General features: G+C 56.2%; 1 protein-coding gene across 2 annotated transcripts in view; it reads right to left on the reverse strand.

Moving 5' to 3' along the window:
- The window catches only part of GNB1L (G protein subunit beta 1 like), a 59,776-nt gene that overhangs the window by 11,173 nt on the left and 23,127 nt on the right, over positions 1 to 25,476 (reverse strand). The window contains exons 3-7 of one of the 2 annotated variants that reach the window (XM_090290778.1): positions 19,650 to 19,795; positions 19,070 to 19,343; positions 13,462 to 13,624; positions 8,706 to 8,804; positions 3,915 to 4,130 (exon numbers count right to left, since the gene is read on the reverse strand). In XM_090290778.1, the coding sequence (XP_090146904.1) occupies positions 3,915 to 4,130; positions 8,706 to 8,804; positions 13,462 to 13,624; positions 19,070 to 19,343; positions 19,650 to 19,795 (898 nt within the window). The remainder of the gene's footprint in view (positions 1 to 3,914; positions 4,131 to 8,705; positions 8,805 to 13,461; positions 13,625 to 19,069; positions 19,344 to 19,649; positions 19,796 to 25,476) is intronic. The other variant, XM_090290779.1, reaches the window with a different exon arrangement.

Genomic DNA, 25,476 nt, shown 5'->3' on the forward strand with positions numbered 1-25,476 from the left:
CTCAGCATGTCCTGCACTCGCGGCTCCACACGCAGGCTGCCAAGATGGGCACAGGCTGGGGCAGGGCCACGGGGGCAGACACGCTGTGCATAGATGAGAAGGCAAATTCCACACATGTGTCCGTCTGTGGAGGTGTGCATCTGCCCAGCCCCTCCCGACTCGCTTGGATGCAGCACTGGCAGTTGAAACCAGCACGAGAGGCTGACCATCCTTTTCTCTCCTGTGCACTGTCCCCAAGTCAGCCAGTGTTGCATCTGGGAGGGGCCCAGGGGTCAGCTGTGAGACTCACCCCTCCTGCCACTGGCACAGCTCCCCCTGGAACTGCGGCAGCAGCGGGGCAGAGGCCTACGGCGCAGGCTCGGCTGTCCGGCATTGAAGTTCCACAGGCACCTAACCTGAGAGAGCCCAGTCATCGTGTTGGGGCTCATGTTCCTAAGGAGGAGGAAGTCTTGTCAACGTGTTCACGGCGACCATGGCCAGAGCCACATTCTACCGTGTTCCTGAGATGCGGACAACAGGCTGGGTTGTGCCACAGTTCTCTTCTCTCTTGTTCTCAAATCAGGAGGAACATGCTCAGCCAGGGTCCTGTGGGCTCCCTCTAACCTGCCCCATAGAGGGAAGTCCCGGAAGGGCCATGGAGACAGAGGGCAGTGGCCATGCAGTGGGGACACCTGGCCAGCCTCAGGCACAGTGAAGGCGGGGTGGCGTGTGGTTAGTCTGCTTCCCAGTCTAGGCTGGCTGGGGTGGGGGGCTCATTATTATTTAAAGGCCTAAAAATATTGCTGGCCGTAAATCAGCCCCACTTCAAGGCTGCGGGCCCTGCCCCAAGTACGGGAGAAAGGAGCAGGTCTGCGCACCACCTGCGTCTCATGACAGCTGAGGCCCAGGCTCCTGGTGGCGCTCTGGAAAGCCACTTCCAGAGGCAGGTGAGCAGCCTGCTGTCACAGTGTGCCCTCAAGGCCACACATCCTGACACAGGTGACTGAGGGCTTCTGGCCACCACCTCAGCCCCTGGCCAAACCTGTCTTGGACCAGGCCCCTCCGGAAAGGATCCCTGGCCACCAGTGGCTCTTACAGCACATGACCTCAGGTGCCAGGAATGCGCACGCGGCGCGGCCGCCATCTGGTTCCCATTACCCACGCTCTGCTGCGGGAAACCTCATCTGCGTCTCCGCGCCCAGCGCCCGCCTGGGAGAGATTGATTTGGGCTCATTAGAGACTTCGGCAGCAGGCCGAAAGGTGAGGCCCATCTGTGCCCACGTGGCTGGCGGACCAGTGGGCAGCCACATGGCAGTGCTCGCTGCAGGACTGGGCACAGTGCACCGAGGCCCCCTGGGGCAAGGATGCCTGTGGATGCCAAGGGCCTGGGGGCCCCCCAGATGCTTCCTCCTCAGCTGTACAGCCTAAGTCTCCAGGGCCTCGGGGCCGAACCGACTTTCAGCGTTGTGCCCAGCTGTCTGCGGGTGAGGCGGCTGTGCTGGGCAGGAGGAGCGTTCTCCTGCTGGGACGTGCACTGCTGAGCGAGGCCCCGCCTGGACACTGCCATCACACCAGCCATGTCCACTCTTTAGTGCCTGCCCCCCTTCTGCTACAACTTTCCGATTCATTAATAATACCCTCTGCTTTAACTTTTCAATTTATCAGTACAGTAAAAGTTCATCTCTGGAACATGCCCCATAAATTTAAGTCTTAAGTTCCAGCAGCTGTTTTTCAAATAAACCAGGAGAGACCAGGACGTTCTGAGCCAGGATGGCAGGAAGGCCCATGCCCAGGGACCTGGGGGTGCTGCGGCCTGGGCAGGGGTGCTCAGGGAAGCCGCCTGCATCCTCAGCAATTTGCAAAGTCAGGCTGATGAAGTGCAAGGCTAAGGGGGGTGGGACACTCGACTCCATGGTGCGTGGGTCTCGTGAGGCTTGAGGAGCAGAAGGCAAGGGTGGGAGGGAGAGCCCTGCTGCCCAAGGGGAATGGGAAGGCTCAGCCACAGCTAGGCTGCCTCAGCTGCTGAGGACCCAGCGCATGAAGACCCAGCACCAGAGGGGCTCTGCTCCAGCTTCCAAAGATGACCCCCATCATTACAACTTTCACTCCCACCCCAAGCAGGTCCACAGGCCCCTCTCTCCAGGATGAGGGCATGAGAAGCTCAGCCTCCGCTGCTGGCCTGCCCCACTGGGAGGCCTGTCTGACCCCCTCCTTTCTTCAGGGCCTCTATGGGCTCCCTGGGATGACAGAAGGATGGAGGGATGGTTGGAAAGTTGGGAGGGGTGATGCCAAAGAGGTGTGAAGTTGTGCTCTGTCCCCCAACGTGACACGTGACTCCCTCCTTCTGCCTTGCTGGGCTCTGACCCAGCTGCCCCTCAATACTCATAGGGCTCAAGACAGACCCTCAGATCCTGCATGCAGTCACGGGGCAGCCTCAAGCACGGGCAGTGGCTATAACCCCACCCTGGCTGCGGCCCACCCCCTGCTCCGATTCTAACCTTGGGTCTCCAACAGGATGGTTCTTCATGGGATGCCTTGGCCCCTTTAACTTTAACATGGATGGCATCTCCCAGTCTCGTTCTGCCTGACCTCAGTGTCTGTCCTCAGACCTTTATGTCACCACTCTCGGACACGCCCTACTGCCCTTCGCTCTATTCCTCTTGGGATGACCTGGTGACAATGCTGCACCCTCAGGCTGCAGCGAGAGCATGGTGATACCTGCTGGGCGCTGCAGCCTGTCCTAATTCTCACTGGGGCCCATCCCTCCTCCATCCCACCCGTGTGCCTCAGGGGCCCAGTGGTGCCCCACCAGGGCCTCTTCCTCTGGCTATGGGGGATTTGTAGGCTCTTGGGCAAGGCTTCCCCACTTGGAGAAGAGTCCCGAAAAACATCTTCTTCAGACTCCTGCCTACGGTGAGAAGCCTGGAGCACACAGCCCTGCCAAAGAGGCAGCCCCCAGGACCTGGCCTCCAAGACTTCAGGGCTCCAAGGAGCTGGGCCACTGCCGCTTCCACTGGCACCACCCGGAGCCCTGCTCCCTACCAGACCTGGACTCACAGAGCTGCCTTTCCAAGCTGCTTCTACTTGCTGGCAGTGGTCAAGTCTCACCCTTCAAGGCTCCCTGGCTAATTCGGGCTCCTCGCCCACCCCAGAAGCCAGTGTGCACCTAGGTGACCCTCTGGGGGCTGAGAGGCACAGGACACACCCAGCAGCATCCCATCCTCCAAGGCCTGCAGCCCCCTGGGACCTGCACCAGAGTGAGGCCTGGATAGGAGGCTCCCCATCCCCAAACTCCATCCCTCCCACCCCAAACAGGGCTGAACAAGTAGGCTGGGCCAACCTGTTCTGAGTACCAGGCACAGGCTCAGATGTGGCCCCCAGGTGCTCCGCAGACACGCTAGATGGACAAGTCCACTGGGATGGTATGAGGTTTACTGGGACGTCATAGGGAGGTTTTCAGCAGTGGCCCATCCACCCTGAGGCCTCACATCCCTTCTTCGCTGCCCGTGAGGAACGGCCTCCCTGGGGCCTGCTTACAGACTGCCACCGGGGCGTGACTCCGTGGATTTCTCCACATTGGGCTATTTTTGTTTTTTGATTAATCAGTTCCTTACTAACCAAATTCCTCTGAGTTTTTGCAAATGGGCTTGCGTACTTACTCCCGAACTCTACATGCCTTTTCTCTAGATGGACAAGACGTGACTGCTATTAACCCAAGGTCTGAGAGAAACCCAAACCATGTGAACGGTTCACAAACGCCCACGCCCCCTTCTTCCTGCGCTGGCCCTGCAGACAGGCCGGCCTGCACCGCGCCTCAGAGTGATTAATTAGCCCGCGATCTGCAACAACTCCTCTTCATGCCTAAATATTGTTTCAGCCTATCAGACTGTTAGTGCAGAGCAGGATAAATGACACCTCGGGGCTGGCGCACTGACCTGTAGGGCCTGCTGCTCATCCAGGCTCCAGACAGCCAGCGCCTTCTCCGCCGAGCCCGAGACGCCCCTGGCCTTCTGGGAGTCAAAGTCAAGGCCCATGACAGGCTCTGTGTGGCAGGCGATGCGGCTGCACACCTTCCGCTCGGAGACATCCCACAGGGCCACCGATCCATCCTCATAGCCAGCCAGCAGGAGTGGGCGGGAGCTGGTGTCAGCCTGTGGGGAACAGCACAGCCATCAGCTCCTGAAGGTCCTGGTGCATTTTTAGAGACAAGGGACTTGAGAAATGAGCTGTGTCTCTTGCTGGCCCTGAGGGTGGCCCAGTTGGGGAGCTGTTTCCCATGTTCTTCACATGGCAGTACTGGTTCAGAGGCTCTGCACACCCCATTGATGGCTGATGCCATTGGTACAGGACCTGCACAGCCTGATGTTGGGGCGCCACAGAGCTTCGGGGTAGCTTAGCCCGCCCTGACCTTACACTGCCATTCTTCTGCTCATTAGCCCAGGTCCTTTCTGCAGGCCTGAGACTCTCGACCACCTCTCAGTGGGGCCAGTCACCTGTCTACAACCACCAACCAAAGAAAATTGTGAGCTCTTTGTCAATGAAAAACGAACTTTCTGTGCTTTGTCAACGTCGCTGCGGAAGCCGCCCACCCCCCGCCCCCGATCCCTGGGCTGGGTGAGCCGCTGCGGCGCTGATCTATTGTGATAAATGAGGGCACAGGTCAGAGGGCCTGCACCCGGGCAGACGCCTCGTCCATCTAGGCTCGGTGTCAGCTCCGGAAGAGCGCTGCAGGGTTCCAGGTCACCTTGGCACCGAGAGTGGCGACACATGCTTGGTGCCCAGCCCTCAGAGACTGCCAACAGGAAACCCCTCCAGGACAGGTCCCTAGGTTGCTTCCGGGACGAAGAGCACACTCTGGCTGGTGCCGTTTGCTCCCCACTTGTCTCAGCATTCCCTGCTGAGCTGCCTGGGGTGGGCCTCACTTGAGCGTGAGAAATAACTAAGCACATCCCCTCCAACTGAGCTCTGATCGGGCCTGGCCCTCAGCCTCTGGATGGTCAATGGTGAGAATGGGGGCCAGGGGGCTGCTCAGCAAGACTGCCTCCTGGGTCACATGCAATTTGAGGATGGTCCAATGCTGGCACGAAAGGCTGGCACTAAGCAGAGTGCCTGGGTCTCACCGGGTGTGGGCTGACAGCATCACAGGGGCCCTCCTTGCCCACCTGCTGGAGCTCTAGTTAATGTGCTGTGTGGGTGCTCGTGCCCACCCAGAGGGGCCCTGGGCCCAGATGCTGCACGTACCACACAGAGCGCCTCTCCACAGTGTTCCTGAGTGCCCAGCAAGAACCTTCCCTCAGCCGAGCAGGTGACGTGGTTTAACTAGAGGCACGAGGGTGTATGAGCCACAGGAGTGGACACCACATCCTCAGCCCGGGCAGCAGAGCCTTCTCTGTGCATCAGAGGGAAAACTGAGGCTGTGGGTGGACTGTATGTCACAGGGTCCAGTTAGTGACGGGAGCCAGGGGGAACCTGGCGCAGACCAGCTCTTCGATATGGAGGAGACGGCTGTGCCAGCGGACAAGGAACGCAGCCACCGAGAACCACACGCAGCCACGGCAAACCCTCCCGGACCAGAGCTGGGTCAGCGGACACTTCTTGCATGCCCCCAGAAATGCTTGTATGATCATTTTTTCTGTGATAATATGTGTTTGCACAAATAAAAACATAAAGGAGGAGTCTAAGGAAGTGACTGGGGCTCCTGGGAGGGGGTCTGCGCATCCTGCGCTCCTCCTTGGGGTCCTGCAAGCTGACTGCCACCCTCCCTCCTTGGGCCTGACTGCGTCAGCAGTCATGAGACTGGCCCTGAGCCATGATCCCCGAGGGGCCACGCAGTGCCCCCGAACCACTGGTGCACAGAGCCTGGTGGCTTCTGCCACTGAGGAACAGAGGCTGGAGGAGCTGAGCATACAGTACTCCTGACAGTACGGTGTACTTCCCTTGAGGTTTTATAACAGGGAAGAACTTCATTTTGGCTCTTTTGGTGTAAAAGTATTTGCACCACTTGTTTCTGAAGAGTGCTTGAAGGAATGGTCAGGCCCTCTGCTCAGGCAGCTGCTTGCAGACAGCTGTGCCTCTCTGCAGAGGGCCTCCCCCATGAGCAATCAATCTGGGCCCAAGGCAGGATGGGGGGGCCAGGTGAGAACAACCTGGATGCACTGTCTGAACCCCAACCAGGAACTCATACCAACTCTGAGACCACACCTGCCAGACCCCACCTCAGAGGCCGACTGTGAGGAACTTGTCTGGGGCCACTTGGGTCTGTTCCCTCTGGGACAGAGTTCTGATAGGTCCCCATCCACGCTGCCTTGGCCCAGCCAGCGCCCTGGCTCCCCACGCACATTCCTGCCACGTCCAGGGCTTGTGACATTGCTGACACCTTTCTTTTTCTGGTCAGTCTCTATAGCTCCAAGCCCACGTGACGATGTCTATGGCCTCTGGGTCCTGAGCACCTCAGCTAGTTTGGGGCCACACACTACTGACCCACCTGTGGAGGGGTTCCAGAGCAGCCGGAGCAGGGGGAGACGGGCCTGCTCACCTAGCAGCTGCCACGGCAGCCAAATGCTGAGCTCTGGACTTTACCCCCCACCTGCCCTGCAGGCCTCTCCAGCTCCTTTCCTAGCTTACAGGGTCCCTGTGGCCCCCACCCCCATTGACAGACTGCAGGTATGACAGTGCTCCTATGGCCACAGGCTTTTGGCGGCCACACCCATAGTGCCAGGCTGACCTCCGTGGGGTGAGGACCTTAAGTTACTATGAGGATTTGCTCTGTGACCCTTCCCGTAGGTGGTCATGCCAGCCTGGAGGGACCCCTGCAGGCAAACCCTGCTCGCAGCACCTCGAGGTCCTGTGGGGAGCCCCCAGCTCAGGTGGGGCCCACTGCTCTGAAGGCTGATGTGAATGACTGCATGAGGCTTGATTCTGGTGCTGACATTTTGCATGATAATGAACATCATAATGCAGGTCAGCCTCGCTGAGGAACAAAATGAGTGTATCTGAGAGCTTCAGAAAAAAATATCACTTCAGGCCATTCTGCGGCACTCAGGTTAATAAACTATAACCTGAATCTTCAGGTTTGGAGAGGAAAAAAAGGGACATTTAAGATTAACATAGACTCTTCTTTTGTGCTGGATCCATATCAACTAACAAAAACGTGATTTGTCCTTCTGTCAACTATATTAATTACCTTAACAAGTTTGTACATCCCATTTCTACACATTTTTCTGCAGGAATTTTTACACGATTACGCAATGACAGTGTTTCTAGGGAGTGGAGCAGGAGCGGATGTAGTCCCTGACGTCCTGCCCCGGGCCTGGAGCATCACATGGCAGCAGCGTCATGGCCTCAGGGGCATGTCCCGCCAAGCGTCTGCCACAAACCTGCTGGCGCCAGGAGCTTCCTCATCCAGGTGACCCTCAGAGCCTCTCCTCCTCACCCCCAGGGGCTTTTCTGAGGGACTGAGCAGCAGCAACACAGAGTCTGAATTCCAACTGGGAAGTTATCAGTTAAGAAACTACAGGAGGAGGGTGCTGGGTGGAGGGGAACAAGGGGGAGAAAATTGGAACTGTTGTAACAATATAATCAATAAAAAACATTAAAAAAAAAAAAAAAGAAAAAAGAAACTACAGGAGGAAACCAACTGCTAGAAAGGCCAGGGAATCTTTTTGGTCCTTAGAGGGGCAAAAGGCTTGGGACAGGGTCTCTGGGAATGCCTCTCCCCACGAATCCTGTTGGCCATGCAAACATCTCTGAACTGCCTGAGCCCATCTGGTATAACTTACGAAAAGTTCAAACAAGCATTGAGGCACAAGGCAGGAATCGCCTGCGCCTGACTCTGGAGTGGCGCAAGGTGGCTCTCAGAAGGTGTTGGTCAACTGGACAGTGCTGAGAGAATGGCCTGAGAGGTACACTGGTCAGTGAACTGCTAACCACGGCATGTACAACAGCCCAGATGCTGACTGGGATCCTTTCTGAGTGAACACACCAGACCACTTGCTCTGCCGTCCCAAACATGAGTGACCCAAGGAGTGGGTATGCACACTTTGAGCCAGTGTAGACCTCTGGGGGACTGGGGGGCTACCTCAAGGAAAGCCAGGCCTCTGGTGGAGGCAGGCAGGCCCAGGAGGATCCCACCCCAGGTCTCAGGCTCAGCCCAGGAGCAGACACCCATCCTGCTGAGACTCGGACCTGTGACCACGGCCCCTCACACCCTGGCCTCCCAGCGTCTGCTGCCGGCCCCAGGGGAAGCCTCCTGACCCTCGCCCATCAGAAAGAATAGCTGAGAAAGAAGAAAATGGCTATGGATCAGAAATTCAAAGTGTGGCTGTGGGGAAAGTCAGCATATTAAGCCCATTCCCGTCTCTCTGAGGCAGAAAAGTAACAAGAATTAATCTGGTGTACAGAAGGAGAGGAGAGGAGCAGAGTCCCTCCCTGGGAAGGGGCATCTCAGCTACACGGGCACGGCAGCGTCCCCCGGCCCCCAGACCAGCCTGCAGAGGACAGCGCAAGCAAGGCTTGCCCTGGGCAGCTGACAGGAGCATCCTGTGAAGCAGCATGAGGGTGGCAAGTGCTGCCAACGACAGAGGCTGCTGTGGAATCGGCATGCACACGCTCTCCCAAGGGGCTAATCGTCCTCTTGGTTTGAGGACAAACCAAATCCTGAATGGGGCATGATTCAGGGCCTGGTGGGAGTGACTGACAGGGCGTGGCTGACATGCAGTGGGCCTTACCTGCCACAGCTCCAGGCACATGGGCATGCCTGGCTTGGCATCTGCCTCTGGCTTCAGGGTGCACACTGACGTCTTGGATGGCATCTCCAGAATCTGAATCTGACAGTAAGAAAACAAGTTGATTTGGGCCGGCGCCAAGTCGAGTCTGTTCTATACAAACAAGAGAATTTTAAGGCGATTAGCCAAGACTGCTGCAAGTTTCTGTCTGCTCCTGGTAGGAACCTGGGAGCCCAGCCTCCTAATTAGGCCGCACAGGCTCAAGGGCTCCATTGCTACCAGCCTTGCGAAACAAGGTGCATGGCGTCATTCCCGAGTGACCGGCACATCCCTGTGAGGAGCATTCCTGCCCAGCGGCTGTCTCCGGCCTCTCCCAATCTTACCTCCCTGCTGAGCAGGAGGCCTGGCTCATGGAGCACTGCCTCAGCTCACCCGCTCTCCTGGCCTCTGCTGGTTTCCCGTTCCAGCTGTGGGTTTTACATGGGAGTGACTCTGCACCCTCAGGCATAGCAAATGGTACACAGACTTGCACAGGGACCACTTGGCAACCCACCACCCAGCCTAGGAAACAACCATGGCAGGCTCCACAGGAAGCTGTTTGGAGCCTGGCCATATCCAGTGCCCCATGCCTCTACCCTGGCTGTCGTGGCTGTATTTTGCCTCACTTGAACTGGGCTTGCGGGTGGGCCTCGCTGCCCTGACAGCCAGCTCACGTTTGGGCCTGTCCACTGAGTTGGGCCAGGCTCCGCCAACATCATCAGCAGGATACAGCCAAGACCACAAGGATGCCCACATCGTCAGAAGGGTACAGCCAAGGCCACAAGGATGCCCACATCATCAGCAGGGTACAGCCAAGGCCACAAGGATGCCCGCATCGTCAGAAGGGTACAGCCAAGGCCACAAGGATGCCCGCATTGTCAGAAGGATACAGCCAAGGCCACAAGGATGCCCGCATCGTCAGAAGGGTACAGCCAAGGCCACAAGGATGCCCGCATCGTCAGAAGGATACGGCCAAGGCCACAAGGATGCCCGCATCGTCAGAAGGGTACAGCCAAGGCCACAAGGATGCCCGCATCGTCATCAGGGTACAGCTAAGACCACAAGGATGCCTGCATCATCAGAAGAGGACAGCCAAGGCCACAAGGATGCCTGCATCATCAGCAGGGTACAGCCAAGACCACAAGGATGCCCGCATCATCAGAAGAGGACAGCTGAGGCCACAAGGAGCAGGCTCAGGAGCTAGAGCCCAAGAGACTGGAAGTGGGCTCCCAGCCATCCATATCCCTCACACCTCATCTCCCTCATCTGACAAACAGAGACAAGGGTGCCACTGCTGCAGGGCCTGGAAGAGGAGAGGGGATCCTGTGAGACGTAGGTCTACTGCTCCCTGGTTGGGGGTAGGGGGTCAGCTGGCCCTTAGCTCCCCATGCATTGGTGACAGCAGCCTCACCAACATCACAGCAGCCATGTGCAACTGCTATGGAGCCGCACGTCACCCTCAATGACATGGAGGCTTCCTCTGGTTTGCAGACGAGGGGTCTGAGCTCCAGCAGAGCGGCGGACATTGATGGGACAGTTGGCCTCCTGTCTGATACCCCACACACAGAACCCCCAGCGAGGAGAACTGGCGGAGAACTTGAGTTCACACAGAAGAATAGGCATGAGTCCCAGAGTTAAGGCACAAGTCTGAGTTCCAGTTCTGCCACACGTGTGCTGGGTGCCCTATCTGAGGGCAGCTGCGGGCAGGGTGGAAAGCCAGTGTCATGGTCTGGCCCTCTCAGCTTCATGGCCCTGACACACTCCCCATGCTTGCCTCTGTGCTAGGGTGGCATGTCCACAAGCTGGGGCCATGGGTGCACTCTAGGCAGGGCTCTCAGCGGAGGCTTGCAAAGCGTCCTAGCACTGGCACTGCCGGGAAGGGTGAGTCCTGGGCCTTGCCAGGTGTGCCCACGTGAGCACATGCACACAAATACTCACACACGCGTACACACAAGCACGGACTCCCCATCACCCTAAAGACAGCATCTACACCAGGTACACAGGCCCTCACTGCCCACAAAGGAGACAGAAAAGGACAGAAGTGATATGAGCCATTGTTGCTGTCATGAAATAAAAGGCTGCCAGAGAAAGGACCCCTGGAACAGCAAAGATACTCAAGAAGCTCCAGCAAAATGAAAAGATAAGATGTGCGACAACCAAGACACAGCGGCAACAGGTGTGACCCAGAAGTAAAAAGAAAACTGCAGAGAAAGGAGAGAGGGAGCCCTCCTGTTCCCTGTAGCGAGTGATGCCAACTCATCCCCTGAGAACCACAGCCAACAGTGGAGGCAGGCGAAGCACCGGCCAGGGCGGCTCACCCAAGGCAGAGAGGTGCTCTCCTCAGTCCCCATGCCTCGCGCACCCCAACCCTATACAAGTACAAAGCAGCAGGCAGGGACTGGGTGGCAGGGCTCCATTTGCTGCTTCACAGAGTCGGGGCCAACCCACCACTGTGCTGTGAGAGGATGGCCTGGGAAGACGCAGACCGAACCGCGGAGGAAGGACACCTGATTTCCTACTCTGGGCACTGTTCTGTTCTTGAATTATTCAGGTTTCTTAAAATGAGATTTGTTCCTTTTGTCACCCATCAGGAGGACAGGCTGGTTTCAAGATGCTGAGTGGCTGGAGGGGCAAGGGGAAGCGACGGGAGAGGGGTGTCAGAGGAAGCAGATGTCACTGGACACAGCACAGGTGTGGCCCTTGGAGGGCCTGGCACACAGGCCCACAGGTCAGTGAGGGATGGCTCATCCTGATCTTTGGGCTCAGGAAGAGCCCTCTGGTGGTAGTGAGGGGGGACCCAAGAAGAAGGAGATGGGATGGGGGAGAGTCACCCCGCAAGTCTGCTCTGGTCGAGAGGAGAGGGGCCAAGGGGGAAGTGAGGACAGCCGTGAGGCCTGAGCGAGGCCCGGTGGGAGGGAGCGAGGGGAAAGCAGAGCAAGGAGCTGTGGCCCAAGGCCCAGGGCAGACCCAGCGGCCAGTGCAGAGAGCCTCCGGCAGACCCTGGAGTGCTCTCCGTCTGGCACTCAACTGCAACTTTTGTTACCAGAAGGGAAAATGTTTGGTTTGAGCAAGCGTGGCCACCCAGACGGCCAAGTGGGGCGGGAGCACCTCCTCCCCTGGCATTGTCTGGGCACAGGCCAGCGATGCTTTTCCAGGGCCCAGTCCAGGCAGATTCCAGGTGGGAATATGGAAAATAACCATTTTCCCAGGATGTGCGAGGTCCCTGGACTGGTTGCTCCTGAAAAACACAGATGCTGCCAGAGCTGGGGGCCAGGAGGTCGGTTAAAATCAGCCTCAGGCGGAAGGGATGAGTGGTGTCAGGGAGGAAGCCTGGGAGAGCAGGGTGGGGTGGAGGGAGGGCGCAGGAGGAGGGATGAGACCGGCCACAAGTCCTGGGTGGCTGACGTGGAAGACAGCACACAGCGCCCTGGCCTCAGAGGGAGAGCGGGGCTGGCCCCCAGGCCGGTCTCTGTGTGTGCGGTGCAGGAGGAAGGCTGGGCTGCCCGGCCTCTGCCCTCCCGCAGGAAGCACACCTCTCCTTTCACATTAATAAAACTTTTAACAGGTTTTTGGCAAATTGGCAAGAAAAGTGTATGTAGCTCCTAATTGGTGATTTAAATGCAACCATGAACAAATAAATGCCTGTTCCTATCTCATTATTTATGAACTGAATCTGCTTTAAGACAAACGGCTCTTCTTGGGCGGGGGCCAAACCACTCCGTGTGCACAGGCCTGAGGTCCCTGCCCAGCGCCGCCTGCCGTGCAGGCTCTCCGGGGCAGTGGAGACAGAGGGAGAGCACAGGAGTAGGTGGTAGACAGAAGGCTCCCATTTCCTGCGCCCCACCCGCAGCGAGACCCCACTCTCTCCAGGCCATCCAATCACTTCTCATGGATTTCTTCTCCCATTTCTCTCCAGCTCCCCCAAGAGCCAGTGTCTCCAGCCACACCCTCCTCCTCTACCAGGCCTCCCAATGTCTGCCCCACATGCTGGGCACTGCTTCCCTTGGGGGATTCTGCCTTTTCTGTCCCCCGACTGTGGACACTGCTGTGCAGTTGGACCATCCCCGCCCCCAAACACTGCTGGCTGGTTACTCTGGCATGACCACCATCTGACAGTGACCTCCGAGGCTCCGTCACACCCACCTCACCCTCCGGCCCCATTCTCTATGCTCCCCTGCTCACCTGTGTCCCTCTGCACTGCAGTTGCCACCCAGGTGCCAGCCCTTACCCCCCAGACTCTAGCCCTGCCCATGGCCTCTCACATCAGGGCCCCATTTTGCTCCCCAGAAGGCTGCCCTCCCCTACTGGCCTGGCTTCCAGGCCCACTTCAACTTTACCAGGGCCTTGGTCTGTCTTCCCATACCTCCTGCTGGCCTGCTGGGGACCTGCCTGCACACATGCCTGCTCCTAAGGCCTCTGAGGATCTGTCTGGGCAGTCTCCACCCAGTACTCCTGATGGCTTCAGGCCTTGACACTCGTCCATCTGCACTGGGCTGGGTGCCACAGACACCAGTCACCCTCTGGACCTCCTTCCTGACTCTCACAGGAGACTGGGCAAATGCCCATCCCAAGGCCCCTGGAGCTGCGATCCGGCAGATAGACCCGGACCTGTCCCTGGGGGCCTGGGGCGAGCACAGTGTTCCTGCAATGGGGTGCTAAGGAGCGTGCCCCTGTAGGGGAAACTGAGCCTCCAATGACTCGTGAACAAGGGGCTACTCACCTCATCGCTGCCCCTCCCGGGCACAGCCAGCGTCCAGTGCTGCTGGTCCCTGGCCAGGATGGAGCCCTTGCAGAAGCCCACGCTCTCCAGGCACACAGAGTCCACGATCGCGTTTCTGCCCTCTGCCAGGTCCCACACGCATAGCTTCAGGTCCCGGCCCTGACTGCCAGAACCAAGGAGAGACAGGCCGTGAGCCTCCCAGGCGAGTGGACTGCACATCCCACCTGGACAAATGTCAGCATGCTGTCGCCAACCTGAGGCCAAAGAAAGGCAGGGGACACTTTCCAGAGAGGGGCTGCAGCTAGCACCAGATCATCAGGCAGGGGCACCTCAACCGAGGAAGGGCTTCCCAGCCCTGGAGTTCACGTGTGAATTTGTGTCCGTGACATCCAGCCCAGTGCCCACACACTCACGGGCATCCCAGGATGCACCGCAGATGGAGGCCTCCTGCGGGTTTCCTGCCACTCTCCACGCGGCCAAAGCGAGTACTCGCCCTCCTCCCCTCCCTTTGTGGATTCACTTTGACCTCCTGGCAACCCCACCCTCACGTATTGTCCCAAGTGAATTTAAAAACTCCATTCACACAGAAACCTGTGGATGAACGTTTACAGCAATTTTGTTCAGAATTGCCCAAACTAGAAATAACTCTGCAACAGAGACTAGGTAATGAACTGTGGTGAGTCCACACCAAGCAATTCCATCCAGTGACAGAGGAACAAACTGGGACACATGCAAAAACCTGCACGAATCTCAGATGCATTTTGCCAAGTGAAGGAAGCCGGATACAAAAGGCTGCATGCTGCATGATTCCAGTGGTGCGACCTCATAGAAGAGGTCAGGACGGAGGACTACAGGGCCACCCACTGGAGTGTGGCACAAGGTCTCTGCAGAGTGCCGCCTGCTCTGTGTGGCCCTGGGGTGGCCCAAACGTGACTGTTAGCATCATCGAGCCCACAGATCTGTGCCACAAAGGGCAAACTTTACTGTGGATACATTAAAAAAACAACAACAATTGGGACATTAGGATCCCGGGATGAATTGCAGACTGTGACAAAGGTAGGGCATACTGCATGCAGCAGGAGGGAAGACAGAATCCGACCTGTGGAATTTTGGAAGTGTGTCAACTTGATACTCACTGCAAAGTTAAAGACAAAATAACTGTCCATTTCTCACAGGGCTGTGGGTTGGCAGCTCTGAAACCTCTTTATGTATAAGCGGGGTTGAACACAGAAATAAGTAAAGGGTGGAGAGCGGGGGCCGGGCTTCTTCCACCACAGAAGAGCAGCCACAAAGAAGCCCAGGGGAGGCAAGACAGACCCATAGTTTTGGATTCGAATCAGAGATGCCAGTATAAATGCATGTTTATCTCAAATCAGACAGACAGACACAGCATTAAACACAGATTGCCGAGAAGATCTAGGAGCAACACCACCCCATTAGTGACGGGTGTGCCTAGTGCCCTGGTCTGCTTTCGAATCCTTTCTTTAAAAACAGGAACCAGGTTTCAGGAGAAATGGCTGGAGTGTCAGGGGGTGCAGGAGACCAAGCTGCGTTCTGAGCATCTTGTAGCCAGAAAGTAAGAAATACTTTTAAAACAAAATGAAGGAGGGCGGCACGTCCAAAGGACCCATGCGCCAAAAACTGGAACAATGTGAGCAATAAAATAAATAACAGTAGTGTGAGATTATAACTGAAGAATAAACTAAATCTCCATGAGCCAAGGCTCATGAGGCAACACAAAAATAAATGGAGGAGAGGAGATAAACCTACCTTACAGAATTCCAATTAAGGTAGAACTCTACCAAAAGTAGGAGTGTGGGAAGCACAGCCCCCATGAGAACACCCCAGTAATAACCATGGGGGCAGAACCCACTGGTGGATGCTAAGATCGTGGGCTAAACTTAAGGAGAAACAGGCATGTGCATCGCCTCAAGAGTGTCTCCCCCAGATGCTTATTACTCGCTGTTGAGGCTTGAACATAACCACAGTCTCGGACCCGCCTCAATCCTTAATTCCCTGTCCCTTGAGGAAGGTCCTTGCTGGACATAAGAACTCATTTCCAAGGAGGCCAGTACGCAGAGGGAAATGTACCTGAAGGTAGGACACCTGCAGACACACCCTATCTAGGTGACCAAGGTGACCCTCACCAGAGATCACTCCTGTGGGCACCACAGACCCCAAATGGCGGGATAAGAGCCCTTGGCCTCTGCAGGTTTCCTCCTGAAATCCCATGAACCCACCTAATCCTGAGAAACAGTGAGGCAAACTCAACATGAGGGGCATTCTATAAAACTACTGACGGGCCCCTCTTCCTAAGGGTCAAGGTCACAAAAAAACAAGGGAAAGAGAAGTGAACATAGACCACAGGGGAGTAAGGAGACCTGCCAACTTGGTGGGTCCTGGAGCAGAAAAGGATATTTGTGGGGGACCCAACAGCCTGCACAAGGCCCGGTGTCTAGGTGCCGTTGCTGCCACCAGTGTTGTGACAGATCTGCCCTGGCACAGGGGACCTCCAACCTCCAGGACTTGCTGCTGTGCAGATGACTGCTTTCCCCAGGCTGATCCACAGCAACGTGGTCCCTATCCAAGTCCCCATTCCCTTTTGGAGGACCCCCCGAAATGATGGTAAAATGCCTGAATATTTGGAGGACTGAGAACAGCATGGCGCTCCTGAGGACGGGGCCGGCGCGTGTTCTGCTGGACTACAAGGGAGAGAGATGTGGCAGTGTCCTTGACACAGGATGGACCAGAGCCTAACGCAGGGGAGACGTGCTCACACTGGAGGGCATCTGACTCACGGCCAAGGTGGCAGCCATGCCGTAATCAAAGGGGTGGCCCATTTTTAAGTCGCTTTTTACTTTGAATGTTTTGAGCTCACAGAACAGTTGTGAGAACAGTAGGAAGACCTCCCACACCTCCTCTCCTTGTTCCCTAATTGCTAACACTGCGCACATTCTCCTGGCATGATGCCCATCACCCCAGCTGATCCTCACACAGCGACAGCCACATCCAGGAGCTCCTTGGCCCCAGGTGGCAGTGAGGGGTGGGGGTGCTTACTGCACTCGAATGAGGGCAGCCTGGAGCTCCCAAACAGCCCAATGTGCGTGCACAGGACGTCCTAACTGTGGGTACGGGGTCCACCCTGCAGACACGTGTGTGCCTGACACCAGGAGGCCTAGCCGAGGGCCTTCTTCCCCCTTATCCACAGCAGGCCCAAGTGGACAACTCTGATTTCCACTCACAATAGAATTTAAGTCATCTGGGTACACACAGCCAGAGAACATGCAGAAAAAGCCTGCACAGTGCGCTATAGCCACGTGCACCTCAGTGGGTCCCACAAAGGCAGAGCTGAGTGAAAAATGTCAGACGCACAGGAAGCTGTTCTGTATGGCTCCGCATTTTTGAGTTAAGAAAAAAAAATGGACAAAATGAGTCTCTGCTTTTTGGAGATGACATTCAGATGGAAAGACAAGCGAGGCACAAGGCTGCCTCCCGGGGTCCGAGCAGAGAGCAGGCTGCCGGCGCTCTGCTTCCTGCTGGCAGCGGTGACGTAGGGGTTCACTCTGACAGTACAGCAGTCTGCAGACTTGTTCTGTGCGCTTTTCTGTGAGTATGTCACACCTCACATTAAAAAAGGCAGGAAACATACCCACCCAGGTGGCTGTCGTGAGCACAGGTGCGTCCTTGAGTCTGTGGATGGGCCCAGGGTATCTGTGCAGCTTCCCCTGGGCTTTCTGAAGCCCTGTGCACAGCCTGGCGCAGGCTGGGGCCCTTGCTCCTCGCTTTCTGTCCTCTAGCCCCTTGACATGAAAGCTCACCTTCCTCCCTCAAGAGCCCCTTTGGAGAGACTTGGCTTCCAAACACAGCTGGGCACACGGCCTCTAGTGCAACGTAAACGCACCTGGCCATTCCAAGCACCTGCACAGTCTGCACTGTAGACCACATCACCCACAGGCCCCCTGCCTGGACTGAGGCCATCAGGGTGCCATCCCCACTGGAAGGAGGGGTGCTGTCCAACATCCCCTCACAGGTTACACCAGGAGCTTGCCACCCTGCACCACGGTGGCCCGTATTTCCATGGAGTGAAGCTTCAGAGTCAGGCATTAGGCACCCAAGTGCTCACAGCCAGGGGTTCCCAGAGGACAGTCCAAGGTGCTTGGGCCCTGGAAGAACAGGAGGCCCAGAAGGGCCCACACCTCAGCTGAAAATTCTGTGAAGACATTTATAAATGGCAGCTCCAGGTATAAGTGGCTTAGTGTAGTATTCAGACACGACACTTACTGTATTATCGGGGAAAGACCAAAACTGGGAGGGCCCTGAGCCCAAGTGTGGGTGGGGGCACCTGGGCAATCCTGGCCAGGGAGACAAGGCCATGCAAGGGCTCACATATCTAGGGCCACAGCCTTTCAGAACACCTCTGGTCTCTCAGTCACCTTCAAGTCACCTTCAGGTTGCTGGGAGCCACATGAGTCTGGCATGAAAGTGCTCTGCAGACCAGTGGAGTCCCAGCAGGCCTCACCCTCTGGGGACAGGCTCCACGGTGCTCCAAGTCTGGAGCAGGAGAACGGGCCAGTCCTGGAGTGTTGGGGCAGAGAGCGTTCAGGAGAATGGCACTGTGATTTGCGCGTTCCTGGGCTGGGGCAGCAATCCCCGAAAGGGGGCAGATGTCAGTATGACCCAACACAATGACCAGCTCTGGCAGCCAGGTAGGCATCCAGCTCCCTGCACAGTCTCCTGGTCTGTGCCCTGCCCTGTTTCTCTTTCTCACCATGGGACACAGGGGAGCCCCTCCCAATGTGCTCTCTCACCCACATGCCCCTTCCTATCACCTGGCCCACCTCCGTGGAGTCTCCGGCCTGTCACCTCCACAAGGCCGAGGCACCAGTGCTGGGACAGAATCACTCTGCTGCCCAGCTCCCAGCCCTCACGGCCCCTTGTGACATTCACAGGCTGGGCCCGACACAGCCTCGGCAAACACCCTCACTCCTGCCATTTCCTGCTGACCCCTTGTTGGCTGCCTCGAGGGCTGCAGACGTGGGCACCTGTGTGGTGCTCCTGGTGCCACTGGAGGTAGCCACACCGGGCTGTGGAGTGTCTCCTTGACCAGCCTGGCGAGTTTCAGGCTCAGGCTCTATGTGCTGCCCTGGTGACCAGTCTTCACCACCTGGAAGGAAGGTGGCTTCATGGCCAGGGAGAAGGTCTCCTGGCAGAGTGGTGTCATGACACCAGGCCCCAGGGCCTGCAGGAGGGAAGCTGAGGCTCCTCCAACAAGAGGCTCAAGGTCAGGCTTGGAACACCAGTCCCCACCATGGGGGAGCTGTAGCGGGCCAGGCAGGCTCTGCACAGGCCACAGGTGGCATGGGGCTATGGGCAGAGCTGTCTTATACGTTCATCAGGCCCTTCTTAGTGGGCACCAGCTGGGACAGCACCCTGTGTCAGGATGGGCTGACAGTAGAGGTCATACTCTTTCCTGCTATTGGGGCTAAGGCAGCCCGAGTGGCTGAGGGAGGCTACAAGGGTTCCAACTGGAGAACTCCTGCCCCCCACTGAAGGCCACAGCCTGGCTCCTTTAGGGCAGCACTCTTCTGGGACTGCCACAGAGACCTACCTGAGGAGCTGGGGCCCCTGGGGCAGTGTCTGCAGCCAGATCACACACTGACCCCTGTGCCCATCCAGGGTGGCGATCGCCCTCCGTGTCTGCAGGCTCCAGATGTGCACCAGCCCACTCAGAGACCTGTTCAGACAAGTGCAGGTGCAGGGTCGGGAGGAAGCATCGCAGGAGGGTGGACATGCCCGGCACACTCCGCAGGGCCAGTCTGGAGGCCACGTCACTAGAGGACCAGGTGGTCTAGCTGCTTGAGATAGTAGTCTAGGTGGTAGTTCTAAACATGAACCAAGGGTAAAAGTGGCACATACTCCTCTTCCAAGGGGGCGCTCAGGGGCTTCCGAGGGCCCCTTGGGCAGGGCCTGCTTCTCAGCAGAGGGAGGGAGGGCTGCAAACGGGGGTGGCACCTATAACAGCATGGGCGTGTGTTCCTGCGCCCCTGAGGGGTGAGGCCCAAGGAGACAGCATGTCAAGTGGGCTCTACAAGTGTGACCCCCAAATAACACTGAGCTTGTTGCTAGCACCGCCCCCCTCAACTTCGCCCTGGGCTAGTCCCCGGGGTGGGTCACCAGCAGCTACTCACCCTGAGAAGAGAAGCGGGTGCCCCTGTCCCTGGGCTCCTCCGCAGAAGTGCAGTGCATGCACCGCTGACTGGGCTCCTCGGAGGACAAACTGAGGGTCTGGCGGCAGGGATGGAGGGGTCGCCATGCTGGGTAGGGGTGTAGTAGCCTGGGGACCAAGGGAGGGTATGTGAGTGACCCACCTGTCCCCTTCAGAAAAGCAGCAGGAGGCCTCCCTGGATGCTGCCCACCGCCTCTTCCATCTGCCTGTGAGCCTCTACACCCAAGTGGGACCACCCTAGTCCCAACATGTGCCATCCTGGGTCACACCTGCCGGACGTAGAGCCCTCCCTGGGCCTCTAGGAATCCCAGCCCCACCACCAGCTGCACCTTCTGGCTCCCTGTCTCCCACAGGCCACTGGAGCGGCCCTCCTTGTCCAGGCTGTGCAGTGGTTATCCTGACTCCTGGCCCGGCTGAGTCCTGCCTTTTGCCCAGGCCTCACTCCAGCTTCTCCCTCAGGGAGCCCACGCCATCTGACCCTCCCAGTAAATGCAGAGTGTGGGAGGGCCCTGGGGGCCAGAGGAGTGAGCAGGCCCAGAAGATGGAGAGGAACCTCTTCCTCGTAGACACTGCCAATGCTGCCCGCTGGGTCCTGGGCCCAAACACTCACAGTGGCTCATTGTCACTGCCACCATTCAAGGAGGCAGCACCCTTGACTGCTGGGGACAAACGGCCTAGTGAGCTACCCTAGGCTCCTGAGGCTCAGGTCTGGTGTCCCCCAGAGCCTGCGTGCTGCCAGAAGGGGCAGGGGGCCCGGCACAGCAGTGTGTGGGCAAGGGGCAGGGGACTGAATCACCTTTCAACTACCCAGGAGGGCTGCTATCATGGATGAGAGACCCTTTCTCACATCACTAGTCCTGTGTTTAAGGCCTGTTGGGGCCCACCCACCCCAAAGGAGAATTTGCCTACTGTCCCCACCAAGCCTACCCTAAGTACCCAATCCTGCAGAGTCCCTGGAGGCCTATGTCCTTTCATGCCACCCCAGTCCCACAGGCAGCAAGAAGCCCAGCAAGCAGGGGTGGCTGCTCTCCGCAGGTGTGTGTGTGTTGCGGGGAGGGGCGGAACCAGAAGTGACCTGCTCCAGCAGTCAGGAGGCACATCTGTCTGCCCACAGTCCGGCCTGGACTGAGGATGCCAGGCTCTGGGACAGTTCCCAACCCACCCACCTCCAGCCTGGACCCAGAGCAGGGAGGAGTCATGTACCCAACCACAATGGCAGCCACAGCCCCCAGAGGGACCAGGGCAAGTAAGACAGGCAGGGTTCTCTCCTCCAGGAGGGAGCCTTCGCCAGGCGGCTGATGCCAGGGGTTGGAGAGGGTTCAGGCCTCGGACGGAGGCCCATGCAGGAGGGGGCTACAGGCCGAGGCTGGGCGTGTGCACAGGCGGCAGAGGCAGGAGAGGTGTGGGTCTCAGTCCAGGCACCCCTCCTGCTGCGCCCTCAGGCAGCAAGCCCTGCACCTCCTCTCCTTAAAAGCCTCCAGGCCCTTTCCTTCCAGTCTATCTTCAGAAGAGAATCAGGAGCAGTTTGACTGGAGCAAAAGGTTCAAAACACCTAAGAAATGCCACTGATGAAACAGCTGGGGACCCCATGGGGCTCTAGGTCACCTGAGAGCAGAGGGCGAGCAGCAACCCAAGCCTGGAGGCCATCAAGGCTTTTGCAGGGTGGCGAGGGGAACCAGGCCACAGCGACCCAGGGGACACCACTGCCAGTGTCTGGCCACCATGAGGGAAGTGGAGGTAGGGCTGGGTCCTAGATCCTGATGACCAAGAACAATGCTCCAGGGCCAAGGCCAGGAAGGGGTGGCCCAGCCTCTGATTCCAGGGCACACAGTCACCCTTACTGGCCACTCTACCACTAGATCATGCCTCTGTCACTCAGTTTTAAAGAGAGGGAAGGGGTCCTTGGGAACATGCTTCACAAATGGCCAAGTGTCTCTGTTTCTCTCGCTCTCAGCCTTTCCCACCTTTAGCTAAAGGCCAACAGACTCTTCTCAAACACAAGAATGGCCTCCAGTGGGAAGCAGAGGGACCCAATCCCATACTGCTTCATGACCATGGCCTCTGCTCTGGCATAGGACAGGTAAGCTACCTAGAGATGCTGCCAGGCCAGGGCTGCAAACCCTGCAGGGGCTACACTTACACAGGCTGGCTGGACAGATACGTTTAGAGAAGCAGCAGTTGGGCGCGCAGAAACCACTGCCTGCCTGTGCTGTGCCTACCCCATGGGAACAGCTGGTTGGCGATGGGCACAGGGCTGCTGGGCCCCAGAGTCAGAAAAACCCAAGAATGTAGATCCTGCTAAAGCACCGCACCTCAACCCAGCTGAAAGCCCCAGTTCAGGATGGGGGCACCCCACCACTTAGTCCAAGCCACAGAGTCCAACAGGCCACCTTTGCAGGGCTCCCACTGTGCATTCTGACGTGCACATACCCACCATGTTCCCACTCGTGTACACGCACATGCATGCACACAGGCCTACACACAAGGGGAGACCAAAAAAACCCTGAAATTTATTTGAAAAATATTGTGTATTTATTATCACATGTTTAAACTTCAGTCACCTTCAAAGTACTCTCCATTTGATGCAATACACCAATTGAGACTTTTTTCCACTGTCAAAACAGTTTTTGAACTTGATTTTAATGCCTTTTAGAGCTTCTGCTGTTTTTTGTTTCACCTCTCCCACATCAACAAAACATTTCCCTTTGAGGACTTTTTTCATCTGGGGAAATGAAATAAAAGTTGCTTGGAGCACTACTGGGTGAATAGGGAGGGGGAGGCATGGGGGTCATGATGTTTTTGGTCAAAAACTGCTGAACACTCAGCATGGTACAGGCAGGTGTGCTCACGTTGAAAGTCTTCCAAAAAAAAAATTCACTGAAACCAAACGCAGCCTCTCACAACAACACCAGCTGGTATACTGATACAGATGGGTTCCTAGAAAACTCACCTAGTGGGGGAAGCCCGCCCTCCAGAAGATAATTCCGTTTTGGGGGAGGTCCTCCCCTTGTACGCATATGCATGCACACTCAGGCACGTGCATACATGCATGCACACATATATACAAGGCAGTGCCAGCTAAAGCCCAGCCCACTCTTGCCACCGGCTTGGGGCCTGATAGGAATTTCCAGAACCTCACCAGCACAAGGCTTAGTCTGAGGTGATGAAATCAAGTTCTCCTCTATTGTTTCCCCAGAAGTGCAGGGAACAAACCCGTCACGTTGTTACAACAACCAAAATGCTCAGGCCAAAATGATGCATCGGCAATTAAGGGCTCCATCATTTCAAGCAATTAAAATAAATGCTTTATTTGAAAACTAATTAATTCTAGCTACATATTTTTCCCATGACAATATCCTATGATTGCTTGATTTATGACATCTAATTATTCTTTATTAATCTAATTGAGAATAATCGCATTATCCTATCTCCCCTGGCACCAGCTGCCCGGAGCGGAGGCCGCAGCCCCTTGCGCAAGGCCGATGTGCGATATGGCCGGCCGCCGCCGCCTTCTTTCCCTGTTCTATCGCTTGTCTCTTCTTCCCGGAGGGTGAAGGAACATGAAACTTAATCCACGGAGCACAACTTCGTATTCTGCCTGCTCTTCAAGATGTCAAAGAGAGACACATTCTTTTAAAAATTAAAAAGCAAGATAATCTGACATAATTTGCACAACTCTGACAGCCTTTCCAAGTGATGCTACAAATGCCCCTCAAAAGCCCTGAAGGCCCTCAGCCCACAGACGGATGATGACATCGTCCCCTTGTGTCCCCGCCTGGCAGGGTTATCCCCAGGAGAGGGGACTCCAGCCTTCCCCCAGGTGTGAGGAGCGGCAGGAAGGTGCACTCACCTTCCCACTCAGGTCACACACCTTGGGCAGGCCTAGCAGCCACAGGGGTCCAAGGACATCCCTCGTGGTAGAGGCAAGAGCATGTACCCAAACAACCAGGTGCTGGTGAAAAGCTGCCACAACCCAGGGGGGCTGCATCAGTGGATGGAACCCATGTAATTCAAGAGGCAGAGGAGGGGCTAGTGCCGGGGGCTGGTGCCGAGACCACGGGTCCCTACCTGACATTCTTGGGATACTGGGGCTCACAGCTCTGTGTCCCAGTCCTATCCACCAATAGGCTCAAGGACTGCCATGGGCATCTGCCCTACACTGAGTCAGGGAGCCCTTTCCTTTTATGGCAACAGGACCCCCCTCTGGGTCCTGCCTTACTGACTGTGTGTGCATGAGAAAGCAAAGGCAGGCAGCATGGGATTCTGGAGGTACCTCAGACAGGGACCCTGGCCCCACACATACCACCCCCAACAAGCCCACGAGGCCCCTGAGCGTCCACAGCCAGCACGGACCAGGGAGGCACCACTTCCCAGCAGGAGGTGCCTCCCCGCTTAAAAAAAAACAACCAAAAACCAACAAATTAAAATGCTGATAAAAGAGAAAGACACAACATCTTCAATACATTATTAAGATGATTTTCAAAAAGTCTGGATCCTTCAGACGCCAAACATTAAGTGAAAAAGTCAAACCTAGTGAGGTCTGTGGAGCCTGCAGCTGGCTCCTGCCCTGAGGACATCTGTTGTACCAGTGATCTGGAGTTCCTGCTCTCAAGGCCCCTGAGCCCAGGAAAGATAAAATGTAGGGCCCTCCTAAGGTTGGTAACCTCAAAGGACATCCCCATAAAGATGAGACCCCACAGGGCCATATGCTCAGTGTTAGACCAAACTGGAACTAAAGCTGCACCCAGAGGTACCAGAACAGAGCCAGCCCTCAGGTTTCAGTTCTCATTTCACACCACCCTGGGAGGTCCCCAAAACTTCAGTTTGTGAAGTGTCTCTGAAGGAGCTCACCTGCAACTCAGGCCTCAATGAATTCATAGACAGACCCCTACAAAATGCAGGCTCATAGTCAAAACTCATAAAAACAGACAAGGAAATATAGCACCATGAGTGAGAGTCATCAGAGACAACAGGGAGCAGAACTAGGGCCCCAGAGCAAAGCATTCAGTTATATTTAAAATGAGCTTAATGGTTTTAAAGAAAAAGAGGGAACTGAAACTGTAAGTAGAGAGCAATAAAAATCACCAATCAGATTTGAAAAAGGACCCAACTGGGTGAAAAGGCTATTGGGAAACAGGTGAGCTGCACAGTGCCAAGGTGTTACTCTACTGATTATTTGCTAATCATAAAGGGAAAAGATTCCTTTACAATGGAGACACTTGGCTGTCACCACCTTCACCATCTAATCAAAACTGGCACTGCCAATAGTAAACAAACTGACATCACTTATCGCCTGAGGTGACGCAAGGAGACTCGGCGCCATCCTCGTACCTCTGTGCCAACAACGTGCAGGAAACCAGCTGACACATCCAGATTACGGGACGAGACAACTAGCTTGGACTCAGCAAAAGGTCATGGTCAAAAGAAACAATAGCAAAAGCAAGGCAACTCTTTCTAAATTAAGAGACTGAAGAGGCACCATAACAAGTGCCACATGAACCCTTGATTAGATCCTGGATCATAAATGGGGGACCTACAGAGGAGCTGTCTGGGACAACTGAGAAAATCTGAACACGGGCTGCAGATAACATGGAATTACTGTTATTTTTCTTGGGAAGGATAATGGCATTTTATACAGAACAATGCCCTTATTCCTAGGTAAGTGTCATGATATCTGCAATCTGTTGCAAATGTTTCACACAAAAGTTTCCTTTATCTTGATCTACATACAACATACAGGCAGAGAGGTACAGCAAATGCCAGAGGGAACACAGACTGACACAATCAGC

This window comes from Furipterus horrens, unplaced genomic scaffold, assembly GCF_987537825.1.
Source record: "Furipterus horrens unplaced genomic scaffold, mFurHor1.1.pri manual_scaffold_11, whole genome shotgun sequence".
Taxonomy (NCBI): domain Eukaryota; kingdom Metazoa; phylum Chordata; class Mammalia; order Chiroptera; family Furipteridae; genus Furipterus; species Furipterus horrens.